Below are 26,454 nucleotides of genomic sequence, written 5' to 3'. Positions count from 1 at the left end.
AGTTCGTTGTATTTTAAAAGCTTCATGTATTATCCATTGTGACAAATCTTCATCTGAAAAGTAACTAAAGCTGTTAAAGTGTAGTGGAGTAGAAAGTACAATATTTTCCTCTGAAATGTAGTAGAGTGGAAGTATAAAGTAGTATCAAATGGAAATACTCGTACAAGTACCTCAAAATTGCACTTAAGTACAGTACTTGAGTAAATGTACTTAGTTACTCTCCACAACTGCTGTTTGCAGACGGAGGTCAGTAACGTCACATGCACTAAGTAATTCTTCCCAAGCTGTGACGCTTTTTACATGTTGCTGCCTGGTCAATATTTTAGGGAGGGGTCAGAGTTTGTTCTGCTTAATGATTGGCTGTTTGGTCGAGGGGCTAACACGTGGGGGCAAAATCAAGCCAATGGGCGCTTTTCGGGGGCGTGGCCAAGGAAGCATCGCTCCCACACAGCCATCATGCTAGCTGAGGAAGTCCTGTGTAACTAGCTTTGCCAACTCATGGGCTATTTTTTCTTGAGTTGATATATTTTTTTCCATGGGCACCGGGATCTAGAATGGAAACAATAATTTGTATGTGAAGGTCGTTGTTTTCTTTTGGCAAGAAGACCCGATAGGACAGCTGTGTCGGCTAACTGTTCAGTAAGCTAGCGCGGCTAACCGTAACGCACTCGACAACAGACGCCAAGTCACAAGTCGGCGACTCGACGTTGGAGATTTCAACCATTACCATGGAGAAGGTACATGCTTCACATACCAGTACAGAGCTACTAAAGTCAGCTCAAGCTGCGGTAGCGATATTAGAGGGCATATGTTAGTTAGCTGACTGGTAGCTGCTCGCCACACCTGCTTCTCCTGGTGGTTATTCATTCACTAAAGGCCGAACCGGCTTCGTTTTGTGCTCAGAGCTGCTCAGCTCCGACTCGCTAATTTGACACCACTTGCTTGTAACGTTACATTCAACCTCATGTCATCGCCTGCAGTTGGGAGGTTATTGGGGACGTTACGGGGCCGGCTGCAGGCCCGTTAGCGTGCACCGGGTATGAGGGAACGCCCAGCACAGCTGTCTGTATTCTGTATCCACAGTCACCGTGTTCTCCGCCTCCCTATCTAATCTAATATATGCATTACAGAACTCAGGATGCCTACACTGACGTCAATTGATGTTAATTTGTTGTGGCCAGTGGTGGAAAGTAACTAAGTACTATTTTGGGGTACTTGTACTTGAGTATTTCCATCTGATGCTACTTTATACTTCCGCTCCAACACATTTCAGAGGGAAATATTGCACTTTCTAGTCCACCACTTTTATTTTACAGCTTTATGTACTTTTCACATGAAGATTTTTCACAATGGATGATATAAGAAGCTTTTAAAATACAACACATTGATAAAGATGAAACTAGTGGTTTCCAACCTTTTTGGCTTTTGACATTTTACAAAAAGCCGTGTGTAATCGTGTAGCTAACTGTACATAAAGTAGTTCAAACTACCTCCACCTCCAGCAGCTACAACAGTAACTGCTAATATTTATGGACTTTAACTCAGAATGGAGTATTTTTACTTTGCTGTATTTGTACTTTTACTTAAATTGCCACAGGTGATTAACAACTGAAATGGGTATGCATGCAAAAAGTAGAATCACTATGGAAGAGAGATAGGCAGGAGACATGAGATTAATTTTAGAGTTAAGTCATAGATGAAAGGGAATATTTCAGCAAACCAGACCTGCAGGGTTAACTGATCACCTCACTCTTCCCACAGGCTGATTTCTTGAAAGGACTTCCTGTCTACAATAAGAGCAACTTCAGCAGGTTTCATGCAGACTCTGTTTGTAAAGCATCTGTAAGTAGACTATGGTGATATTTATTTCCTTACACTGTCATTAATCCCAATAGTCTAATATGTTTGCACATACATCAAGACAAATCACATAGATGCTGTGATGGTTCTTTAAATCATTTATACATTAAAAATGCAAAAAGTCGCATTCACAACTGTAATTTGTAACCTCTTACTGTCTTGTTTCACAGAATCGAAGGCCTTCTGTTTACCTTCCAACACGTGAATACCCTTCTGAACAGAGTAAGTACCAGACTCACAGCAAAAGGCTCAAGGTCAAAACAGTGGGAGAATAGTCATTTGAAACCATACATGTACTTTAAGGCTGTACCAACAGAAGCCTTTGTTGTAGTTTATCACTGACGTGTCTTCAATAAATGCATATTAACCAAGGCTAAACTGGCATTGTTTCAGACTGTGCTCTGAGCTGGTCAGCTTTAAATGTAATGTCTCTGTAATGTGCTGGTTGTGTTTTCTCTGCAGTTATTGTAACAGAGAAAACCAACATTCTCCTGCGTTACCTCCATCAGCAGTGGGACAAAAAGGTGAGCGTCGTCAGTTCTTCTGAGTTAATTTTTAAAATTTGGCTTTACTTGTCACCAGTCTTAATTAAGTCTCAGTTAATTGTGAGCCTCATAATACAATGATTAATCGTTGATAGCTGGATTACTATTAAAGTTTAATTGTGTGATTTTACTGACTGCTGTATAATCCTTTGTGTCAAACAGAATGCAGCAAAGAAAAGGGAACAGGAACAAGGTGAGGGCGACAGCCCAGCGCCCCCAAGGAAGATCGCCAGGACAGATAGCCAAGAGATGAATGAGGACTCATAAGTGTGTATGTGAGTGTGTGAGTGTGAGTGTGTGTGTATGTGTGTGTGTATACAGGGCATAGTCAATACAAACAAAGAACAGAAAGAATAATCCCACCTGAGCAAACACTTCTGGCCATTCTATACTGTGGCAGGATGCCTTTCCTGGCATGAAATTAAGAGTCACCCACAGAGAATTGGGGAAATTTCCGATAACAAAGCTGCCATTTATGACCTGCAGATAAGTGTGCATGGAAAAACATAATGATAAATGGTTGTAAATGATGTAGTTGGTTCTAGGAAAATTTTACAGCAATATCTTTTCCCTAGTTATCTCCCAAACTCACTGTTAGTCAGTGACACTTTGGCCTTGAGGACAGGACTTCATACTGATGTTTCTTTAATTTGTATTGACTATTTCCTGTGTGGATTAGTGTATGTGTATATGTTTGTATGCATGCAGAGCTGTGAGTGTGTATTGTGTGTTGTAATGTATGTGTGAGGTGAATGAATAGTTGGAAAAAGTGGCAGAGTAGATTTAAGATCAGTGATGGACTTGACAGATAAAGTCAGACTTTACCCTAAAAACAGTCTCATACTGGTACATGACTTGTGTAGCCTTCTGTCACCTGGAGAGTCTGTCCTGATTTGTGCAAAGATAACATTTGTTACTGTTTTAATTTTATTATAACTATTATTGTTTATGTATGGCAATGCGCTTCCTGCCAGCCACAGTGCCCACCCTCTCAGTTTCACTGCCTACTCTGCAACCACATGGGGGCAATTGCATTATTTCTCCACACTGTTTGAATCAACAGAACCAAGAATGCACTGTGAAGAACAGCACAAAGTAGAAGCAACTCTTCCAGATTTCCCCTTAGACGTGTATGTTTATGGTGAATATGCATAACTCCATTCTATCCGGGAACTTGTGCTTGTAGGATTAAGTGTTGTCTTGGTGTTTCTAAGAAATATTTTTGCATCTAGCACCACCTTCTGGCTAACTGAGGCTAGTATGAATATGATTGGCTCTGAGTTTTAGCTGTTCTGTCATCAATGAGTGTAAAAGGAAAAAAGAAGTTGAGCTTAATATGGAGTTGTAATTCCTAATGTCGGACTATTTTGCACAACTTGGTAACAGCACAGATAGTGAGGAAAAATATGTAAAGTAATGTCTGGAAAAGGGAAAAACAATACATTATGTGTAAATAATTGCCAGTACCAGAATTAGTTTATCCAATGAAGTATCTTTGTGTCTGCCTTTTTGTAAAATAATACATGCCCACGGATACAATAGGAAACGACCCATGTGAAGGTAAAGACGAGCCCCGGTGCCCAGTGGATTTTATCTTGCCTTGCATGTTGATGTTTTCACAGCTGGGCATTATATTCCTGGACCAGTAATAAAACTAAAGGGGTTTGGGGTTGTGGCATTATCTTGTGTGACTGTGGAAGGTATTAGCCTTAGAGGCCTTACAACCTGTCATCATGGTTTGGACCCTTTTCCTCTCCCAGCTCAGGTCCGGGATAGCTGTACTGTTCGTCCTGTACTTGTGACAGCCCTGGGTGGTTTTCGTCTTGAGAGCTGGCACAGAGGAACACTGGGGCTGAAAGGGGTATTATAATTTCAGCCATAGAGTGCACAATAAGCATGCACAGCAAAGTGCAGTCGCCATCCTGCCTTGTTCCTGAGATTCAGTTTGTATTGGTGTCACATACTGAGCAACACTGAATAAAGCTTTTTTTTTTATTTAAAGAAAAGATGTTCTTATCACTGCCCAGCAGAGTCACATCAAAGCATCCTGTTGTTCTGTAAGTCTATGCTGCAATGTGGGTTGACAGTGTGGTCAGTCATCCTCCTACCTACAGTGTAAATATCCTGTCTGTTTTTGAAGTGAAAAAAAAAAAAACACATTATGCTTCTGCTCAGACTGTTCTACAACACCCCAGGCCTTGCCCCATCTCATGTGTGTTAGATCAGATATGTTTTTAGCTTTACTGAAATAAAACTGGACTGAAACTGGGTATTTGTCATGTGGTACTTTAAATTGATCATTATGTTTCTAAAATCCTTGAACTAAGTGAGAAAAAAACTTGCACAGTGATGATTTTGCAGGGAACAAATTGGTCATGACACATGAAATGCATTTGAAATAGTTTTATTAACTATTTTTCAGGTCTTACAAAAATATGACAAAATAAATTAAAAGAAATAAATAGTCCCATTTCCCAGTATTTTTCTTTAAAAGATCTTTTTTTTTTGTACAGTGGTACATTGGAAGAGCATATGATGTTCAGTAAGTGAGGCTTCCATGAAGATGTCTAATCTTAAACTCTGAGGTTAGGGTCAGGATTTAATGTAGCTGTGGTGAGAATCTCACCTCTTCATATCCACTCTTAAAATCCAGAAGAAGATAGAACATTTGCTAAAGTCATTCAGTCCTATCCCTCTGATTTCACATAGTGTTTCATGGTGTTTGTAAAGTCTAAATAAGCCAAAAACCTTTTAAAGAACCGCTGTTGCTTTGATAGTGAATTTGAGACGTCTGATGAGGTGTCTCAGTTGTCTGAGCTGCTGTACTTCTGCAACGGACGCCTGTGCTGGGCCCGAGAAAACCGTGATGGTGCTGTCTCTGGCTTGGGATGCCTCTTGATGAAGTTTTCTACTGTATCCAAAACTGTCCAATATCTAGATTTACTTCAACCAAAGCTTATTTAAAGACCTCCATAATAACATTATTCAGAAGATGACAATATGTTGCTGCTGCCAAAAGTGCAAGGATGAAAGAAGCAATAAGTTGGTTAATGCTTTCTATTTCCATTCTATGAAGTTGTATGTTTTCCCTGAATAAGGAGGAACTATATAGAGGCCTAAGCTTAGTTTCACTACCAATGTCAGCACATTCCCTTATCTTCTCTCTTCTCACTTAACTCGCCTCTGCTTTGTTGCCGGTTTCTCCTTTCAACACAAACTTTCAAATGATATATGGAGTCTATTGCATCATGAAGTCATTCATCCCTGAAATCCAAATGCTGCAAGAAAAAAAAAAAAAGGTTTTGATGAGACTAAGCTCAGCTACACGGTGCCATCCTGATCTCTATCATGTGTCCTTTTAGCAATGACCAGCCTGTGAGAAAGATACAAAAGACACTGATCATATTGCATTTCTCTCAGCCTTGCACTTCTCATTTTACATTTATAATAAACAATGACTTCCAAATATAAAAAAGAACACAGATTGACAGTAAAATGATACCGTGACTACACAAATTAATGTCCTGTCTATGTCCTTATTGCATTTAATGTCATTAAGAGAATCTCACATTTTTGCCTATCTTGTCTTTTCTTTATGCATGTGATTGAAAAGGTGCACTAGACTTATTGTTAAGTTGTTACAGATATCATGAAAGCAGCAGCAAAATGCAGAAACTTGAAGGTCAATGTCATCACCACCCCGAGGTGAGACAGATTCAGTGAACGTAAAGCAGAGGATGAATGAGATTATTGGTATTATTTTAATTGTGAGTTGAGGGGGGCGTTCCTTGCATTAAACATGAGACAGGAAGGAGCTCATAGAGTGCTGCATTCACTGACATTGACGGTGAATATTGAGCGGACACAAAGAAAAGGTTTTGTAGCAGGGACATGGTGCATAGAGTCTGGCTAGGGATAATGCAGGAAGGATGGGTGCCGCGGGTGGAGGGGTTAGTTTAGACGTATAGTATTACAGATAAGTCTCCTGCAACTCAGTGTTATTGCCAAAATCCTTGCCAGAGGTGGTGGTATTGAAATGCATAGTTAATGTTTTCGTCTCTCAAACTACGGTGGTCTCTATGTGTACCTTTTCTAATGGCCATCTAATACATTTGTCTTTCAAAGCGCTCTAAAACTGCAGCCTGCTCCCCTTGCTGTATCACACACTGATGGCATGGGTAAATAGTCGATGGTACATCAAAATAAGTGGCTCAACAACACTGTTTGCTATGCAGATAAACTCTGGCACCACCTTCTGGACACCCTGCAGTAGTGAAATACTGGTTAATGGTAGATGATGGGCTTGATTACTCTTAACAATTTACAGTAGATCCATGGTGTACATGATCAACAGAACATACAGCACATATGTCTTGGGTTAACAGTATAATCCGAAAAATACCGCTTTGGTTGAAAAAGGAAATTCCCATCATCAGCACTGCAATAAAGCAATGCAGCAAATAGTGCGTATAAAAAGATATGGAGCTCAACAGAAATAAGAGCAACTATTGTAAAAAAAAAACAGAAAAATGCCTAATCTGAATATTTAGGAAAAATCCCTCGGTTGCTGGGAGCAGGGACCGGTGAGTAGATAGCATGTACTGTGTGTGAAAGGAGGAAAACAGAACGATCCAGCTTTTGCATAATGTTATGAGGCAGGCTGGTGTCGGCCCTCTCTCCTGCAGAGAGAGAGATATGTTTCTATGCAGGGCGTAAGGGTTTAGTGCAAATGTATCTTCTTTAACTCTGCGCTCATGGAATGGCGCACCATCTGTGTTTACAAGGCGGTCTACAAGCTCGGACGGGGAACAGCAAGCAACAGGCTTCCATGCTCCTTTTTCTCAAAATCACCTACGTCTACTTCTGCATTTATTTTTATTTTTTTTTGCTTTTTCTCTTGGGAAACATATCGGTATGTGACAGCTTGACTTACTAAGCTCTTTACTTTCTTTTCAAACAGATCTGATACTGCCACAGGATGGGAAGAAGTGTACAAAGCTCAGACATCACCTCAGCTTTGAAAATAAAGCTGGTGATATATCCGGGATGCTTATTAAGGGAGGGTTTGTGTGATGATTGATAAGAATTGCAGTACTACTTATAATTAAAACACTGATTGATATTGCTTTTCCATTTTTCCACTTCAATATAAAAGTGAAGGGCCCAAGAATTCTTCACAGTTAAAAATGAGACAGTTATCTAATAATCACTTGTGTTGTGATGGCTAAAAACACTCTCAGTAGTTATTCGATGTACAATCGGTGATCCTTTCATACCACTGTATACCTTTTTTTTTTTAAAAATCTTTTTCCTCCACAACAGGCTGTTACGTCCTAGTGGGAGGCCACCGAGATGCTTACAATTTCTGACTAGAAGAACTCAAGAAACACAGCTCTTTGCTTTAAAGGCTTAAAAACATTAGAAACGCAGCTCATGCATTTCTTTATGTATTGCAGACAAGGAAGGATTTGTATGTTTGTGTGTGTAAGGGAGTGCATGTGTGTGTGTATTTTCTGTCATGATAGGAGGGTTTCGTCTTTCTTAAGAAGCCTGTTTTTTTGTCTCTCAGCAAAAAAGGCAAACCAAATCAACAGTCACCTCTTATCAGTTTCAACTTTTCCTTTCTCTGCTTCAAGTACTTCGACACATGGCCTGTGACAGCACAGAAGGAAGGTTAGGCCTTTCCTCACAGTAAACACATCTTTAGTTGAGATGTAACCAAAGACAAGTTTGTTCAATCTGGAGCTACTAGACTTTCGGACCAACTGGGTCCAAGTCTGATGAATGTCCATTTTCTGACCCTTCCCCTCCAGGAGAGGGGATCTCATCTGGTACGCCATTCAAGTCAGACCTGGAAACTTGTCTATCTGACGTCTGTGATGATCCTTCCCCAGATCTGGGCAGCGGAGCCCCATTCACACATGTCCCCCCCTCAGATTTCCCAAAATTAAACAGTTTCCCAGGGTTGAAGGCTTTGCTGGGTGACTGAGAACGCTCCTGAGAGCTGCTACCTGATGATGAGGATGATGATGATGCTGTCGCTGTGGCGTTTGTGGCTGTGGTGGCAGCCGAAGAAGCCGCAGCACATTCCTTCTTATTCTCAGGTGACTTGAGGAATTTGAAGCTCAGGAACCCAGGCAGCTTTGGCTCACTGCCTGTGGGTGACTGAGGGGAGCGGGCACCACCCGAGGAGAACTTACTCTGCAGTGGGATGATCTGTTTCAGCTTCATCACGTTATTATTGGCCAGCAGAGAGCTGGGCCTCTTGGGCTTGTCTGACCCGCCGCCCCCTCCTCCACCACCACCGGGGCGTGATTTGCTGCCGTGACTTTTGTCATGGTGGTGATCCCCAGAGGAGTCGCCCTTGCTGTCGTCCCGCTCCCTTTCTCTACGGGCCATATGCTCCGCCTGCCTCTGCCTCTCCTCCTCCTCCCTCTTCCTCCTCTGCAGCTGCTGGTAATGCTGCTGCGCCTGCCGCTCATGCTTCTGCAGAGGAAAGGAAACATCCAGTGTATTTACTAGAATCAGCACTAACCCAGCTAACCATTACAATACTGCAGTGCTACCCATCGAACAAATCCCTTACTAAGAATCCTCCTAGTACAGAAGAGGCCAGCACATGTCTTTTCTTACAGTGCAGCTGATTGAACTTACAATACAAAGTTTTGTTGCTAAAATTTGACCAAAAGTTTAAAATAAACAATTTGTCTACAAAGGAATGCTGCAGTGCTGCAGTACATTCTGTTAGCAGCAGCAAGTCTGGCTCCTCTGACAGCTACTGCTATCGATTTTTATTATATTACAGTACAGAAATGACAGCGCAATACAGTACGCAAATAATAATAAAGGTTGGATTGGTGAGGGAAAAACACAGATGTGTCAGCTTGCTCAAACTGCCTGATACAACTTCATCCCTCTCTTGCAACTTTTCCATGACAAATAAAATTTTCCACATCTTACGCTGTCTCATAACTTACCTTAAAGGCCTCCCTGCGCTGATAATCCAGTTTAGCCATCTCCTCTCGGACCCATGTAGGAATGTCGGGAATGGCCACATGGATGATATACTTCAGGAGGATGGCAAAGTGCTGCAGACAGACAGGCAGGTAGAAAGAGGGACAAAACAAAAAATAGTTATATGAAAATACAAGGCAAATCAGATATAGAAGACAATGCATCAGAATATACTTACGAGTATGTAACTTGAACTAATTCTGGGACAACAACATTTGTGCCTTGATATTCTCCCTCTGATAGGCCTGACTTCTTTATCAGGCCAAGACAGAGCTGCAGGCTGTTTACCTTTTTCCGAATATAGGCAGCCACAGAGTGCAGAGCTGACAGAGCCAGAATCTAAATATATTACAAGTAGTTGGAGAAACATGAAGAGAGCTTTTAACTCTATAGGTTTATACAAAAGACTGGTAAATTGGAACTCATTTCACATGAACTATTTTTGATCAGCTTCAACAACATTCATGTTGCACTTCTGTCATTCACTTGGGTAATATAAGAGATTGTTGTTGTTTTTTTGCAGCACTGACTGATCCAACTAGTGTAGAACAGAGACTGTATGTGCATATCGGGCATCAGCACACACAGCATTTGCAACAAGCACATAACACAGTTCATATTACTGTTATGCATTGTGTTATGTATATACAATTGCAGTGCCTGACCAGCACACCTCCCACAAATTTCCTGGGTCACTTGATGATTCCATGTTGATATAAAATAAGTGTAACATTTGCTGAAGAGATTTAAGTATGTTCTGCCATACATCTCTGCTAATTCTCTGCAGGCAGAAAATACTGTTTATATACAATAGTAAACCTGTTTGCAGCCAAAATACCTGGCACATTTTCTGATTAGCATACAATTTGTGCTGGGTCATAAGAAAAGATGATGTTGAAAACGCTGGTGCCCTGAGAAAAAGCTTGCAAAAGCACTGCTCTAAGCACTTCAGATTGGCTAGCAGGAACAAGCGGTGGTACCTCGAGGATGACGATTGAGATGATGGCCATCTCAGGGCTGAGCCACGGGAAGAGACGCTGCAGCTGACCACACTGACCAATCAGGTAACAGTTCACTATGATGGCAATCAGACCCATGGCTTCCATCGCAGTCTGTGCAGGAGAAAAAAAAACTTAGATTATCCTGACACTTGTGGTACTATACACATAACATAGAAGAAGAGAATAATTTCTGTTATTTCAGTTCAATTCTGTTCAGTTACTTCATCTGAATTTATAAATTTAAAGCCATTATTAAATAGGTCTACTGTTTACTTAATCATCCATTGTACTCAACCTTCAAAGCCAGTGTTTCTGCATCTAGTCAGCATAATGTTTTTAACTGTCTCCGTCTTCAGGTGACAATCAATTCAATCAATTTAGGACTCAGTCAGAAAAAGCCTCATGAGCACTTCTTAATGTGCAAAGTGTATATTTCTGACCTGCCACTGGCCAATGCTCTCCACTCTCAGTCCAAAGGGCCTCTGCAGACCAGTGCAAAGCTTAAAGGCATCACTGCGGATCTCAATGATGTTGTTGATGAGAGCGCACATGGCAGCCAAGGGGAAGGCTGAGGAGAAGAGCACCACGTAGCCAAATTGGACAAACATCTCTTGGTAGTCCTGGAAGGTGTCCTGAGAGAAGCGAAGTGGATCGTTACACCAGATCTACCGTGAGTAACAGTACTTTGCAGCTAGAAGACAAGACTGCATTTCTGTGGCTCAAAATACCAAAAAAAGTTGTTTAGCTTTGATAGTCAATTATCACTGCTCTGTTTCAAAGTGTAAAGGGTGATAAATTATGTAGCAGACTGTATAAAGGGACTCCTCAGGATCTCTTAGTTTCAACAAAAACCTTAAAAAGGTGGTTCACCCAAATTACAAGAAAACATATTTTCTCTCTTACTCCTAGGGCTACCTACCTATCAGATTTTTATTTTATTATACACCTTGTCAGCAGTTTTCATAAGAGATTACCAGGACTTCTTTGACAGAAAATAGATCCAATGAAAACAAAGATTTTCCAACCCTGGAAATAGTTTCTGAACTGATATGTTGCTGTTTAATTTTTAAATGGTGTGAGCATCAAAAATTAAATTCAAGCCAGCCTCTTTTTATTAGGGGCAAGGCAAAATCTGAGAGATGGATATTTCTAAACCGGGGCGAATAAGACCAAAACTGTGCATGTGGCAAGACCACACACTACCAGTAGCAGTTAAGTGAGAAAATGTATTTCTTTTGTACTTTTAGTGAACTGACCTTTGAAATATTTTTAAAGGAAATCTTTTAAAATCAAATGCAGAGTTTTTTGTTTTGGTATATCAGTCCTTCTTACCTCATAAGTCTGCATGCAGCTCTCTATCTCAGCCTGAGTGAGTGTGGTGTTCTCTCTTTCCTCGGGGGGGTCAATCCATGAATCCCTTTTCGTTTTAGGTTCAACCCTCTCTACACTCCTGCCTCTTCTTCTGTGTCGCAATGATGTGCTGCTCTCAGGCCCAGAAGGCAGCTGGGCACCACTGGCGGCAGCAGCAGTAGCACCAGCAGCAGCAGCAGCAGCATTAATTCCCTCAGCTGCACCTGTCCCTGCCCCACCTGACTCTTTCACATCATGGATGCCGTTATCATCGTCGTCGTCACACATTTCAAACACAGAAGCGGGGTCCATTCCTTTTTCCACCATAGTAGGGCTTCCCTCCTCCAGGAAACTGTTGTCCATAGGTGGCACACTGCAGGCTGGCCTTCTGTCCACCTTCACAACAACATGATTAGCAACAATGAAAAACACTATTACTACTATTAAAACTACTGATTGTTGGTACTATATTTGTATAACACATTTCTTTCAACAAGTACTAAAATATAAGCATATGAACCATATTAACATCACATAAATTCATTATGTTATTACACAGCTTTGTACCTTCTCTATGAAGCTGACTTTCCTCAGTTTCAAACCGCAGTCGATCAGACTTTCCTCCTCCGTCTCTCCTTCACTGAACCTCCCGCTGTCAGCCTCGTCCCTCTCACCTCTCTCCTCTTCATCAGGCACCCCGCATCCCCCGTTCAAACACTTCTTTTCCCTAACAGGTGTAGAAGAGAGAGACAGACTTCAGATAAAACGTGTGTTAACCGCTCACGGTGATGTTCAAATGGTCTATTTACTCAGTGTCCGACTGGTGTGAATCATAACTGCATGCAGTGCACAGACAATGACACAAGCAGATAAAGAGGATATCTATTTAAACCCATGCTGGTCTGTTTTTAGTGACTGATGAGTTTTTTTTTGTATTTAACTTCAGTGTATCTTTATTGCATTATTTTTACGGATTAATTTATTGGGTAAGTAATGAGTGTGACCTTCTGTCTGGCTGCCCCACCCCAGGCCTGGTGCCCCTCAGGCCAGGTCCTGGCATGGCCTGGTCGGAGGGAGAGGCCTGGGCTTTTCCAGCTGCCAGCCGGGCGTATTTCAGCAGCACTGAGAGCAGCAGATCCCACACAGCTCGCAGTGTAAGTTCGCCCAGCTTGTGGCGCTCATACAGGTAAGGCTGCAGCACCTCCTTCACATTTTGAAGGAACTGACGTATGATGAGCAGAGTGGCCAGCATCTGAGACGGACAGAGAGAAACAGTAACAACGAATGAAGGGATTGTTGTGATTCTGCCACACTGAGTGAACAGAATATACTATCAAACTAATCAGAGCATTGAAAATTAACACTATCTTGGAAAAATGCAAACAGCTTAAAATGCAATGGGCTAAAGACAGGTGGGAGAGCAAGAGGAGCATCAGGACAAAGAAGAGAACACGATAATGGCTAGTATGCAAACACTTTATCCACAAGCAAATCACAAGGGTCAGAAATCTTTTGCTGAACTGTTAAGTACAAGTTTAAACTTTCAACTATGACATCACTGATTTGAGTGTGTCAAGAGGTGCAGATGCAGTTTTCTGCCCCATGTGATTCACTGAACATCTGCCCTTTATGACCATTGAAACCACTTTTCAATGACCTATGATGCACAGAGGCCAATGACAGATGAACACTCAAGCTCTTCCAATAACACTCATACCTTACAGAGCAAACACAAATCACACATAACAGGAAGTACAAACACACTTAACTTAAAGAATGATGCCAGTTTTGGGTTTTTTTGATAAATTTTGTAGTTTTACACTTCATTGCTATTGGTAATAATCGTCAAGTTGCTGAGATCTGGGAACAAGTCTGACAGATCAAGCAATACTAGCAGGACATCATACAGGTTTTAAACAAACCTTCATGGTGGTATGTTTAGTATATTTGGAAGAAAAACAAAGGCAAACTGTAAAATCAGTTGTTTACAACCAACTTCTTGTTTCAACTTTAACTTACCCTACTTGCTATAGTCACTTTTTGTGCAGTGAGGGATAATTACCAACATTTTCAGGTGGGATCGCTTTCGGTTCCACCTCCAAAAACTGGGTTTAAGATCATCTGGCTGAACTGTGTCATGATCTGACTGCTCATGTTTCTCTGCCCTCGCAGTCTTTACAATCATAACAAACAGAGCTGATGACCCAAACTATATACCGTATGTACAGTATAGCACCCAAGCTGTAATAAACTAGAATTGTTCTTTAATACTCAAAGCCGGGCAGGGACAATTTCTTCAGCCCTTTAATAAAAACCCAGAGGATATACATTTTCAAGGATTGGAGCATCACAAAGCTCACTATCGTAATTTAAAAATAAATTGTTTCCGAGTCAAATAACGCTGATGCAAAATATACTGCAGTTCCTTGCTAGAGCACAACATAAATCCACAATTAGTTCCTGATAAGGACATAGACAAAATGTTATTTTCAGTCAGTGATGGCAGACATCTTAAATGGAGAAAAGCAGATACTGTTCTCTCACTGCTACCTACTGGATGTGTCAGTGTCAGACACTGGCAGAATCAGGCTGACAACACCAGATGGTTTTCATTTCAGGTGATTAAAGGACCAAACCAGTGTTTTTACAATGTTTTAGCCAGCTTTTTCCACTTTTTTTCTATTCGTTTTACGTAAGTATCAAAATAAACGTAAGAAGTCATGGCTGCTTATAAGGTTATTTTACTGTTGCATTGTACAGTAATCCAGTCGAAAGTGGACTGACTGACTTGACAAAAAAGTAAAATATTCTCTGACAAATAAGTGTAGAAGCTGGGCTTTATTTATTGGGACCCAGACATGAGAGAACTATGAAGGCAGGTGACATAACAGATTATAATATGCTGAATGAGGTGGCACACCAGGCTGAGAGTGTAACAGAAACTGACAGACAAAGTGAGAAAGTGATGTATGAGTGATGAGTGTTGTATCGACAAAAACTGCACAGAAGGAAACGTAATAAAAAAACTCCACATTGAGTCCCAGGTGCATAATCGCCATGTAGGATGGTGATTATGTACACCCCCCAGTATATGAAATATGGAAATTATAAATACTGAAAAATTAGAAAATAACCAGTCACATGATCAGATCCCTCTGAAAGCTGAAAGACAGCTATTTTTTCCCCTCAATATTCAATGTTAAACCTGCTGGAACAAGCTGGAGAAATATCCTTTTCACACAGACACTTGCCCTTTGAAAACTGGGTGTGTGGTTGATTTGCTACTAAACTTTGTTGCTATTAACCAACCAGGTAATCGTGAATTGGTAATCACATGATTCTTATTGTTCAGAGTACGGTGTTCTGTGTTTTACTGTATATCTAACATGTAGCCACAGGTTAAAGAGTATAAAACTGAAAACATGGAAAAATGTAACTGACATTATAAGAAAAACGTCATCATATTTCACATGGTGACATTGTGAAATTATATTTTGGCTTTTGAACCTCAATGTTGTAGAGAGCGGTGTAATATTTTAAGTCAAAACAAAACCATGAAAATGACCAAATTTGGAGTTTTCACGATATAGAGACAATCAAAGACAAACCATTGTATTTTTTTACAAAGCAGGTTGGTAGTTAAGCGTGGTTGACATGACATGCCACACAAGGGATGATGGAGGTGGTCATAAATTGACCTCTGACCTCCCACTCAGATAGAGTATGTGCAGGGGTCATACTTTGGACCTGAGTAAAGCCCTGAAGAACCAGGGAACAGAGACCACAAGCATCTGGATCTTGATGAAGAGGGAAGGCAGCACATTGACCCGAACCTGCCTCTGTAGGCTCCTTAACAGAGACAACACCAGCAGCATCTTCCACGGATGGACAAATGGATGGACGGGGTGGAATGGCGGATATGTTGATGGACGGTTATGGAAATAAAAGCATTTAAGCAGAGAGAGCAAAGCGTTTAAGAATGGGGGATTATAACGACACACAAAGGTAGACAGAAGGATTGCTGAAGCTAATGCGTGACGGAGAAACATCCAAACTGAGATTGTGATTGTTTCTTACCTCTTTCAGCCGCTCCATGTCTTTGAGGTAGAATCCAATGTAAAAAAGGCTGAGATAAGAATTTACAAACTGAAACTGCAAGAGAAAAGAATTAAAAGACATCATATCAAGAGAGAAAGAAATGTGTGAACATGAATTCGAAAATTTGTTTTAAAAATATGACTGTAAATCAGATGGGTAGGTTAGATGTTATGAAATGAAAAGTCACTCACAAGAACCATTTTGATGATGAGATTTTTCTCATAGGCACTCTGGAGTCTATAGTTTTCTGTGGAAACAAAATATAAATCATCATTTAGTGTAATGAAGCACTCTTTAGCAATGCAATGCACTGAAAACTGTAAATAAAGTTTACAAGAGATTATCAAATATCCATTAAGACCATTTAATATTTTCTGATGAAAGCAATCTTTTATAATCGGTCTTAATATTTATTTCATTCACCAGTGTGAATGTTTGCAGTATATGATGTCTTGCTCTAAATGTAAATGTAGATTTGGATCAGTCTGGGGAACTACACTCTTACCCATGTCATTGAGCCAGCAGGCAATTTTCCTGTACACCTCGTCACATGCAGTCACAGTGATAGCTAGCATGATTTTGGGGATGAAGCGAGCTAGCCGAGGCATTTCCTTGATCCCCATCACAAACTCCTGCAGAGACACAATCGCAGATTTTTTATTTGTCATCTCCAAGAAACAACATCAACAGTTGTGTCCTTGGACAAACATTTTTAGGAAGCTGTCTTTCCTTTTTTCTTTATTATTCTGCTTTATTCATAAGTTCCACTCATAGTCTGTCTAGTCTATGGTTCTATACACAGCCATCAAAGAAGTTTCTGTATCATTGCATCTGTCCTTTTTCGAAGATTTTCACCATCTATTTCTACTCTATTCATACAAGCAGGTGACATAAAAACAGATGCTGACAGCTGACTGACCTGCAGCTCGAAGCAGATGAGCATGACCAGGAAGACAAAACAGAGACAGAGGATACAGATGGGCAGGCTGACTAGCCACCTGAACACACGTCTCCGCCATGGAGGATAGTAGAACTCCTCACATCCTGTTATAGGACTGCAGCGCTTGACTCCCTGCCGAGAAAGAAAAGCATGAAAGGGCCTGAAAGAGGAGAGAAGAGGAAGATGAAGGAGTCAGAGCTTTAGTGTTTCTCACCCGGAACTGAGGACGTGGTTCCTCCAGGGATTCAGCAGGCGTGTCCAGTGTTCCCCACTTGTACGCTAGCTCAGCCCCCCTCCTCTTCCACCGTTCCAGAAACAGAGTGGCCCACACCACATTGAACAGTGCAAACACCACGCAGCAGATATCACGGCTTGTCTGAAACACATACATGCAGATACTTTAAACTGTAGTGTATATTAATGACGAATTTCATAATTTATTGATTTACGACCCCTTAAAAAGCACCGGCCTGAAGGTGGGCCTTTATTAACCTCATGTTAAATTATACAAGCAATTCAAAGTTTCAAAACATACAGATAAAAAAATGAAGTTGGAACTACTGATGCAGAATCTAATGTGATATTGTGTCAATGTGGAGGGGAAATTGTATGTTATAGATTTGATACTCTTGTTTTTATTTGTTCATACACTTTTTTAACGTCAGTCATTAAAATCTCTCGAATGCTTAAGTTGTCTGTTTTGCCTACAGTAGATCACTTCTGGTTGAAGTTGTTTTAGGCTATGGCAGCTTCTCTCCTCACCTGATCTGACTCGGTGAGCATCCACAACACAAAACCAATCACAGCAGGATATAACATTGAAGTGGTGTAGAAACCCAGCCAGGCAAAATACATGGCAATCTTCACGCCAAAGTAGTCACAGATATCATCTGTAAACACCATAAAAACAATATTAAGAAAAATATATTTTGAGACAGACATCACAAAACATTGAAGGTAAAAAAAAAAAGTTAAAAAAAGATGTTAAGTATGTGATTCAAACTGTGTTATAAGTACTTCATTGTACTATTATATGAATGTTAGAGTTTCACTGTGTGAGTGTTATCTTCTACTGACCTAAGGGTTGTTTCTCACAAACAGCCTGGACCCAAGACTTCATCAGCTGACTCAGGATCCTCTGCTCATGGAGAGGAAACACCTGCTGGATCACACCTCTTGCACTCAACTCTGGGACTGCAGAGAGAGTAATTAGTGTAAGTTACTGTAAAATTAATTTGATCAAAGAGAGAAACATAGATAGAAGAAGAGCAGATATAAAATAAATCTACTGAGTGCAGTAAAATATCAGATTTATCACATTCGGCTTCTCGTGATTTAAGACCAGACCAGATTATTTCTAAAGCCTGCCAAGGAAGCTGTGCAATTAAGACAAAAACCTAAGCATCTAGCAACAGCGTACTGATAAAAGTTGCCGCTTACTGATTGGCTGGCCCTCCAGGAAGTTGATATTATGAAGCACCTCCCCATGTTTGGCACGTAGATTGTCCAGCCAGTATTTAATGATGCTCTGCCTCTCCTGCAGTAAAGAAAAGGTGAGTGTAAATTCCTGTAATGCATTTTTAGCATGTTTACATGTTTGCATATGGGTGTGTGTGTGTGTGTACCAAAACTGACCTGTGAGGTAAAGAAGCACAGCTCACTCTCAATGTTCTCGTAGATGTAGTCCTCCTCACAGGAGAAGCTCCGTGTTCCTCCTCCAAACTCAGGCTTCACCGCTTTCCTCAGTCCCATCTCTTCTGCACCTCGCAACAAACTGCAGGACAAACATACACACCATGAACACAAAATCTACCCTCTATTTGACTTCAGTCTGTGATGCTGCAGAGCACAGTAATAACAGCACAGTAGCAGAGTGTTGTTTTTCCAATTAAGCATTCCTGTTAATCAGACCATGCCTTATAGATGCAATGCACACTGGTCTACTGTTTTTCTTTGTTTGGTTGTTGAGCATTGCGGCAAAATGGTCAGTCTTTAAAAACATTGCTCATTGTTCTTGAAACTGAGAGTTGTTGTGTTGTGTGTTATGTTGATGTTGTAAAACAATTAAACAATTAGTCATTCGACAGAAAATTGATTGATTGTTAAAGTACTTTATCAAGCAAAAATGCCAAATATTTGCTGCTTTTCTCTGTTTTTTTATTGTCATAAATTGAATCTCTTTTGGTTTTGCACTGTTTATTGGACAGAAAAGGAAGTTTGAATATGTTACCTTGTGCTCTAGGGAATTGTGATGGGCTCTATTTGCTATTTACTCTATTTAGCTGTGTAAGAAATGTTTCACTGTATTTGGTCAGTTTTTCACAGGAATAAGAAAACCAACAGCAACCAACAAAATGAGCAGAGATGTATTGTCCTTTGTAGTGTTAAAGTCATCTCAACTCTCCTCTAATACCTTAACCTCATCACTCTGCCTCATCATCTCATTTCCCATCAACCCCCTCCTCCACGTCTCCTCTCTTCCTCCCTCCTCCTCCTCCTCCTCCTTCTCCTTTCTTCAGCCAGTCCTCTCCCCTCCCCTCTCTCTTCCCTCCCCATTCACTCTTCATCCTTTTATCTCTCAGAGTCCTCTCCTCTTGTTTTCTCTCCCCCCTCCTCCTTTATCCCATCATCCTTTTCTCCTCTCCTTCTGTCCTTCCCAGCGGCTTTGTGCTGAAATCGCAGTAATAATGCAGCACCACGCCCTCTGTTCCCTACTGGCTGAAAGCTCACCTCTCTCTTTCACATGTACATGTATATATAGCATACACACACACACACACACACACACACACACACACACACACATACACATACATACAGGGGAACAACCCAGGTGGGCCTCTAAAATCCATCCATCATGCAGCTCCAGGCACATGGAGGAGCAGTACAGTGAAGTACAATCAACGCCATGATGGATTACAGCAGAAATGTGAGGTGTAAGCTTCTGTATCACTGCTGAATACTGCTTACTGCGCAGCACCATCACAATAAAGGTCCTTGTCAGAGAAAAAAACAAGGCTATATCTATTTAAACCAACTGTTTGGTAATCTAAGCCAATAACTGCAAGGCCCTTCAAAAGGTTCACTGCTGCCAGGAATCTTAATGAGATTCCCCCTCTCTTATTTAATCAAAAACTCTATCGCCTTTTACGCTCTCCAAAAATTCAAGGAGTCTTCTTTTGGAGACACAGTCAAAGGCAATGTGTGGACAAAGCTAACCTTGTAAGAGAGCAGAATACTGCTGAGGGAGAGTACCAGCACTGCACGCAAGGTTTATGCTAATTTAGCAAATATCTATTGGACGTAATATAGAAACTCAGCAGAACAGGGTGGAAATGTTGTAAAGTGCCTGGTCAGAGTTGAGGAATGAGTAATGGACGGCAGGTCAGGTAAGAGGAGGAGGACACTGGTGTCACACTGAGTATGTTAATTGTTAAAATTGTGCTTTCTGCTAAAGTTGTTTTCAAAGCAATAAATGGAGCCTAACTGATAATAACACACAGAACAACACTGAACACAAGCTGTCCTGGATCGGGTTGCACCAGCTGTGTGTAAATCTACCACCAAGTTTGTGCATAAAGTTCTTAATTAATACTAGCCAGTTTCAAACTAGGAATTTATTTAATCAGGTTGCAGCATTAAAACTTAAAAAAGGTCTTAGCTAGTAAAAACTTAGTAATGTGTAAATTGGTTGCTAGGAAACATCTGTAGCACTGTCTAATAAGAGACAACCAACTATGTAAACAGGAAGTGAGTGTGACATAACATAATAATTTTAGGGGCCAAAAGACAAAATAAATTTAACTGCCAGTCTGACTGGCACTGTAGGTATGATTTTGTTTTATTTTTATCTGCATACCTGGAGAAATATGTGTGTTTAGAATTAGTAGTATTCATGCAATTTACAGTTAGAGGGAAATATCCAAAAATGCTAAGCTAACCATTGTTATTTGGTCATTTAGTCTAAAGTTACTGGCTTTAAGTTTTTTTCCTGTGAAATTTTAAGTGTCAGGTCAGATATGTCAACCATATTTCTTATTTACCTCTTTTAGTCTTCGATCTGTACGGGTCTAATATTGGCAAGCTAACATTAGTTCAATTTGTTGATTCATCTAACTTTTGCTACAGTTCCACCTGGCAGTCAAATGGTGTAAATATTTAGTAACAACTAAATTCTACTTAAAAACCAGCTAGTTTGTGTGGTGTAATTGGTTGTAATTTAGTGATAAGGACTATAAATTTCCACTTAGATTTCCACTTATGTTATAACTAAGCTAAGTTTGAACTTACAAACAGCTGGTGCATCTCATACTCTCAGAATTTCTACATGGACTACTATTCTCTTTAAAACTAAACACATACGAAAAAGAACAATGTCATTTCAGTTGATAGGATGATATAAAACAAGGCTACATTTAGTAAATAACACACCTGCTTACTTAGCTACACAACAGAAAGACAGAAAAATTCTCCCTGGTTTAGTACATAAAGGAAATTCAAGGTGAATTTGAGAGGACGGAATACTTTCTGGGTTATCTTTTCTATCACATAAAATGTAGGTCAACCTATCTAACAGCAGGTGAGTGCGTGTAGAGAGAGGAGAGTGTGCTTCGTGTCACACAGCAATCATTTTCCTTGAGCATTTTATCTAAAACCCACTGGCACACTTTCAGAAAGCTCTCTCTGCATCCTCCCACCACATTACCCTGCTTCACTCCTTCCATTTCCTTATCTTTGTCTTTCTGCCTCCCTCTTTCTTTTCTCCTTCTATTATCTCTCCGTCTCTCTATCACTCACATCTCTTTCTTCTTTCCTCCTGGCCATCTGTCTATTCCCATTCCATTTATGTGTAAAAGGTTTGGACTCTCAGGATTTTTCAAGAGGCCCGTTCTTTAATGCACAGTCAGCAGAGAGGACTCAACATTTGTCAAGAGGTGAAATGCAGTATGGAGTATTTTTTTGGTGCTTGTGCTGCTGTGAGAGAGAGGCTACTCTGCATTACGAGGGAATCCTGGCACATACTGGCTACTCTTTGCTAAACAGACAATTGAAAGTGAACTTCACTACTCGTGTGATTAACGTGGCCTTCCTGCATTTTGCTTGAGCTTTTTATGTTTTTTTGTCTGTGTGTTTCAATCACTCCCTGAGTTGGAATATGTTCTATCGAACTGGTGGACTTTAGATTAACTTAAGTAGAGTACTGCCTATCTTCTTTACTGGGATTCACGGATTTTGGCTTATTCAACATAAAGTGCTTCCCACCTTCTTTACTGAGATCTGTTTTCTCTGGAGGACAGCAGCTGACTCTTCCTCCAGCCTGCCAGTTCAGGTGTGCCACAAAGTCTGTTCTGGCTCCCCTGCACTCTCTCTCAGCACCCAGAGCAGCACTGTCACTGACAGACTCTAGTGACTGGGGTTTCTCTTTAGTTGGAGCTCCCCTCATGTTTGCTGTAATTATCTACACTCTGTGACTGTGGCTGTTAGCAACACTGTCTCTCTGCCCAAATGACACAAGTGCTTTAATTATGATGTCCTACACCCCCACACAGCTACAGAGTTTACACGGCTTCCTAATTACACCCGACAAGGGGTTTTTAACCCCGCTGCCAAGAATTTGGGACTTTAAGAAACAGATCTTGTTACATCCATAGAGGCTTGCACCGTGGTTTCAATGTGGAATACAGAAGCAAAACAAACTTGGGTGTCAGTATTGGAAACATCATGAGACTACCCTATACCAGGTGAGATGCAAAATATAAAGTGGATCATAGTGTCCTGCAGAATTTGCAGAGACTTCCATCTTCAGCTCTGTCTCCTGCAACCATGGAACTATTTAATACACAATCTCTCACCAATAAATCCCTCTTCGTACACAATCACATCTTGGACAAGGGGCTTGATTTCATGTGCCTAACTGAAACCTGGCATAAACCAGGGGACTACTTTGTGCCTAATGAGGCCTGTCTTCCTGGCTATAGTTACATGGAAAAAGCCCACAACTCTGGCCGTGGTGGTGGTTTAGCAGTCATACACCAGGCTGAACTGAAACTATATCCCCTTCCAATGCCTGATCTTTCTTCTATTGAATACCTTGCTCTAAAATGTAAACCTCCATACTCCATGACGGTGCTTATCATCTACCGCCCCCCCCCCCAAACCAAACTTATCTTTCCTCCCTGAGATAGACAACCTCCTCACCTCACTCTGTGCCATGTCAACCAACACTGTCATTGTTGGTGATATGAATATACATGTTGACAACCCCTCCTGTCATTTTGCAGTGGAGTTCCTGAGTCTGATTGAGTGTCTCGGCCTAAAGCAGCATGTTTATGTTTCTACTCACACCAGAGGGCACACGCTTGACCTGGTCATCACTGACTCCGCCCCCATCAATAACCTACAGATCTATGATCTGGTCTGATCTGTGTCCGACCTTAATGGATTTGACATCCCTGTCACCCCCTACTAAACCTAACTGTCAAATGCTTTTTGCACATCACCTGCCCTGCTTCTGCATCAGTGGATGAACTAGTGGAACTCTACAATACATCTCTGAGCAGTGTCTTTGATCTTCATGCCCCTGTCAAGACACGTGAGGTCAATTTTTCACGCACTGCTCCCTGGTTCACTCATGACTTGTGAAAAATAAGAACAGCTGGACGTGTCCTGGAACAACACTTCAGAAGCTCTGGGCTCACTGTTTGTAAACTGGCCTTCCGTGAACATCAAAGGACTTACTCAAAGTCCCTTAAAGATGCTTGGTCACACTTCTACTCCAACGTAATGAATGACAATCCTGGCAACCCTAAGCATCTTTACTTTTAAATATATTTTTTAGGGCATTTTTGTGCCTTTATTATACCGACAGTAGAGAAAGTTGACAGGAAACAAAAGGGAGAGAGAGAGAGATAGGGGTGATATGTAACAAAGGTCCACTGCCGGAATCAAACCGCGGACGTTGTGGTTCCGTGGCATATGTCTTTACCTGTTTTTTGTTTGTTTCTTTGACTTTTTTTTTTTTATGGGGGGGCGCTTAATGGATAGTGCAGTGGTGGACAGAAAACAAGGGGAGAGAGATGGATATGACATGCAACAAAGGTCCCTGGCTGGAATCAAACCAGGGATGTTGCAGTTATGTGGTATGTGCAGTAACCATTAGGCTACCAAGGTGATTCTCTTTTTTCTACCATAAATCACCTCCTGGAGCTAAAATCATCTTCCCTAGTTGAGACTACAGAAGAGTGATGTAAGAGCTTCATTGACTTTTTCAGGGCCAAGGTCAACAACATCCGCTCTCTAATGTCCAGCTCTTCCTCTCTGCCTCCTCCTGTCATTGACACTCTCTCTGGGAGCTCACTGTCCCTACTCCATTTTACTGGCGTCAGGCCGAGCCACATTGAGGAAATCCTCAGGAAGATGAAACCCTGTACTTGTTCCCCGGACCCCCACCCCCTCCTCAAGAAGCCCACCCTGGACCCAGAAGATCTTGCCAGCTACAGACCTATCTCTAACCTCTCCAATCTGTCCAAGGTGTTGGAGAAGGTGGTTGCTTCTGAACTTCAGGACCACCTTAAACACAACAACCTATTTGAAAAAATTCAGTCAGGTTATCATTCAGCACACAGCACTGAAACAGCTCTGCTCAGGGTTGTGAATGACCTGCTGATGGCAGCTGATGCAGGGTCCCCTTCTATCCTGATTCTCCTTGACCTGAGTGCTGCGTTTGACACTGTGGATCATACTATCCTCTTAGACTGCCTCCACACCACCATTGGACTGTCAGACTCTGCACTTAAATGGTGAGTATGTCTCACTAGGAGGATGCAGGTCTAGATTGCTACCTGTCACCTGTGGTGTTCCACAAGGATCGGTTCTCGGCCCCATCCTGTTTACCCCTTAGATTTTCCCCCTTGGACGTATCATCAGCAGACATGGGATGTCTTTTCATTGCTATGCTGATGATATCCAGCTGTACATCAAAACTGCCAAAAGCCCTTCTGCAGCCACATAACACCTCAGCATATGTCTTAAGGAGATTAAGGCCTGGATGAGCACAAATTTCCTCCAGTTAAACAGCGGCAAAACTGAAGCTCTTCTTATTGGCACTCCACAACAGATTTAGTCATCCCCCATAGCTTATCTCACCTTTGACAGCCAGGACATCCCCTTTCCTCCTTAGTCACTAATCTAGGTGTTAGGTTTGACCCTCAGCTGACTTTTGATGACCATATAAGACATCTATGCAAAACCTCTTTCTACCATCTCAAAAACATCTTTAAACTACACCCCTCTCTAACCCTGTCAGACGCAGAGAAACTTGTCCATGCCTTTATCTCCTCAAGACTGGACTACTGCAATGCACTCTTCACAGGGATCCCTGGCAGGAGCATCCAGGAGCTCCTGTACATTCAGAACAGCACTGCCGGGATTGTGATGAGAGTGCAAAAACACGAACATGTAACACCAATTCTGTTTTTATTGCACTGGCTCCCTGTCTCCTTCAGGATTGACTACGAAGTCCTGCTACTCACATACAAATACACCATGGGGGATCAAGCCTTCTGCTCTGCTGCACGGCACTTTGTGGAACAGCCTTCCTAGCCATCTTAAGGCACCACAGACCCTAGACTCTTAAAAAAAAAAAAAAAGGCCTAAAAACCTCTCTTTTCAGGAAGGCTTTTTCCTCTTAACTTCTATTACTATTTTCTTTATGTTGTGTGTTCTATGTTATTAATACTGTAGCACTTTGAGTTTCACTATGAATGAAAAGTGTGGTACAAAAATAAATGCATTATTATTTATTACATCACTTGGATTGTATTTCTCAGTATTTATACACCAAAGTCAGCGCCAAGATTAAAATGACCCTGGGCTCATCCACAGTTCCCCTAGGGATTTATTCAAAAACAAGACAACGCTGAACTGAGTCTGGGCAATGTAATCAGAGTTAATACAATCCATACTGTTTAGCCTGACTCTAACCTTCAGCAAAACTTTAAATAACCTGCAGCACAGAGGCCACAAGCAGAAGAGCGGTGCAGATACACCAGGCACCATGGCAACTTCACTAACTGCAGCTAAATATAATACTATGATAAACGAAGGCACTATTTTACACCTGCAAAGAACGGCAGAGATATTTTTGTCTTTAAAATCCCAACTTCAGTAGTAGCATTTAAATATATCTCAACCTCAAACTACCAGGAGAAGTAACATATACTGTATTATTCATTAGGCAGTTTATTCTTGCTCTGCTTCTTGCCTGTGCTCCTTCCACTATAACAGGGTGACAAATTCACACACATACAGATAAAGCAGTAACAGCACTACCTTTAAGAGGTCATGACAACAAAACAGAAAATACACAGCAAGTTGCTTTCAGATCTGATGTTCAGGAGGGTTGAATATTGCTCAGTGTACAATTTAATACAACAGTGTTGAAATTAACTATTTTTATATAAATCTGAGAATATTTTAATCAATTTCAAGGAATAGTTTAACATTTTGAGAAATGTGCTTATTCGCTTTCTTGCCAAGAGAAGATCAATATGTCTGTATGCTAAATATGTATAAATACGTATTTCCAAAAATGTCAAACCACTCCTTTAAGAATATGAAATCTATCTTTATAAAACTCAAGGTATTG

General features: G+C 41.1%; 2 protein-coding genes across 6 annotated transcripts in view; one reads left to right on the top strand and one right to left on the bottom strand.

Moving 5' to 3' along the window:
- The first annotated feature begins 411 nt into the window (after nt 1-411).
- On the top strand, nt 412-4,674 carry dda1 (DET1 and DDB1 associated 1). The gene is made up of 5 exons (XM_044362651.1): nt 412-737; nt 1,762-1,842; nt 2,031-2,082; nt 2,323-2,384; nt 2,568-4,674. The coding sequence occupies exons 1-5, from the start codon at nt 729-731 to the stop codon at nt 2,670-2,672; spliced, it is 309 nt and encodes a 102-aa protein (XP_044218586.1). The 5' UTR covers nt 412-728; the 3' UTR covers nt 2,673-4,674.
- A 119-nt stretch (nt 4,675-4,793) lies between these two features.
- Nucleotides 4,794-26,454, bottom strand: part of ano8b (anoctamin 8b) — a 42,337-nt gene continuing 20,676 nt past the window's right edge. For 2 of the 5 annotated variants that reach the window (XM_044362645.1, XM_044362648.1), the window contains exons 4-20: nt 18,444-18,582; nt 18,249-18,345; nt 17,886-18,002; nt 17,571-17,698; nt 17,023-17,184; nt 16,788-16,940; nt 16,374-16,500; nt 16,060-16,115; nt 15,848-15,922; nt 15,511-15,645; nt 12,775-13,022; nt 12,338-12,497; nt 11,753-12,166; nt 10,861-11,052; nt 10,400-10,531; nt 9,383-9,493; nt 4,794-8,891 (exon numbers count right to left, since the gene is read on the bottom strand). In XM_044362645.1, the coding sequence (XP_044218580.1) occupies nt 8,154-8,891; nt 9,383-9,493; nt 10,400-10,531; nt 10,861-11,052; nt 11,753-12,166; nt 12,338-12,497; nt 12,775-13,022; nt 15,511-15,645; nt 15,848-15,922; nt 16,060-16,115; nt 16,374-16,500; nt 16,788-16,940; nt 17,023-17,184; nt 17,571-17,698; nt 17,886-18,002; nt 18,249-18,345; nt 18,444-18,582 (3,184 nt within the window). In that variant the 3' untranslated portion in view covers nt 4,794-8,153. The remainder of the gene's footprint in view (nt 8,892-9,382; nt 9,494-10,399; nt 10,532-10,860; nt 11,053-11,752; nt 12,167-12,337; nt 12,498-12,774; nt 13,023-15,510; nt 15,646-15,847; nt 15,923-16,059; nt 16,116-16,373; nt 16,501-16,787; nt 16,941-17,022; nt 17,185-17,570; nt 17,699-17,885; nt 18,003-18,248; nt 18,346-18,443; nt 18,583-26,454) is intronic. The other 3 variants (XM_044362649.1, XM_044362650.1, XM_044362646.1) reach the window with 3 other exon arrangements.

The sequence above is a fragment of the Thunnus albacares genome, chromosome 9 (assembly GCF_914725855.1).
Source record: "Thunnus albacares chromosome 9, fThuAlb1.1, whole genome shotgun sequence".
Taxonomy (NCBI): Eukaryota; Metazoa; Chordata; class Actinopteri; order Scombriformes; family Scombridae; genus Thunnus; species Thunnus albacares.
This window is presented reverse-complemented; position numbering and strand designations above follow the sequence as displayed.

What these genes read in the sequence shown, in the direction of transcription:
- dda1 (XM_044362651.1), top strand. An exon ending in ACTCTGTTTGTAAAGCATCT is followed by an intron (nt 1,843 to 2,030) that starts GTAAGTAGACTA and finishes CTTGTTTCACAG; the next exon opens with AATCGAAGGCCTTCTGTTTA. An exon ending in ATCAGCAGTGGGACAAAAAG is followed by an intron (nt 2,385 to 2,567) that starts GTGAGCGTCGTC and finishes TGTGTCAAACAG; the next exon opens with AATGCAGCAAAGAAAAGGGA.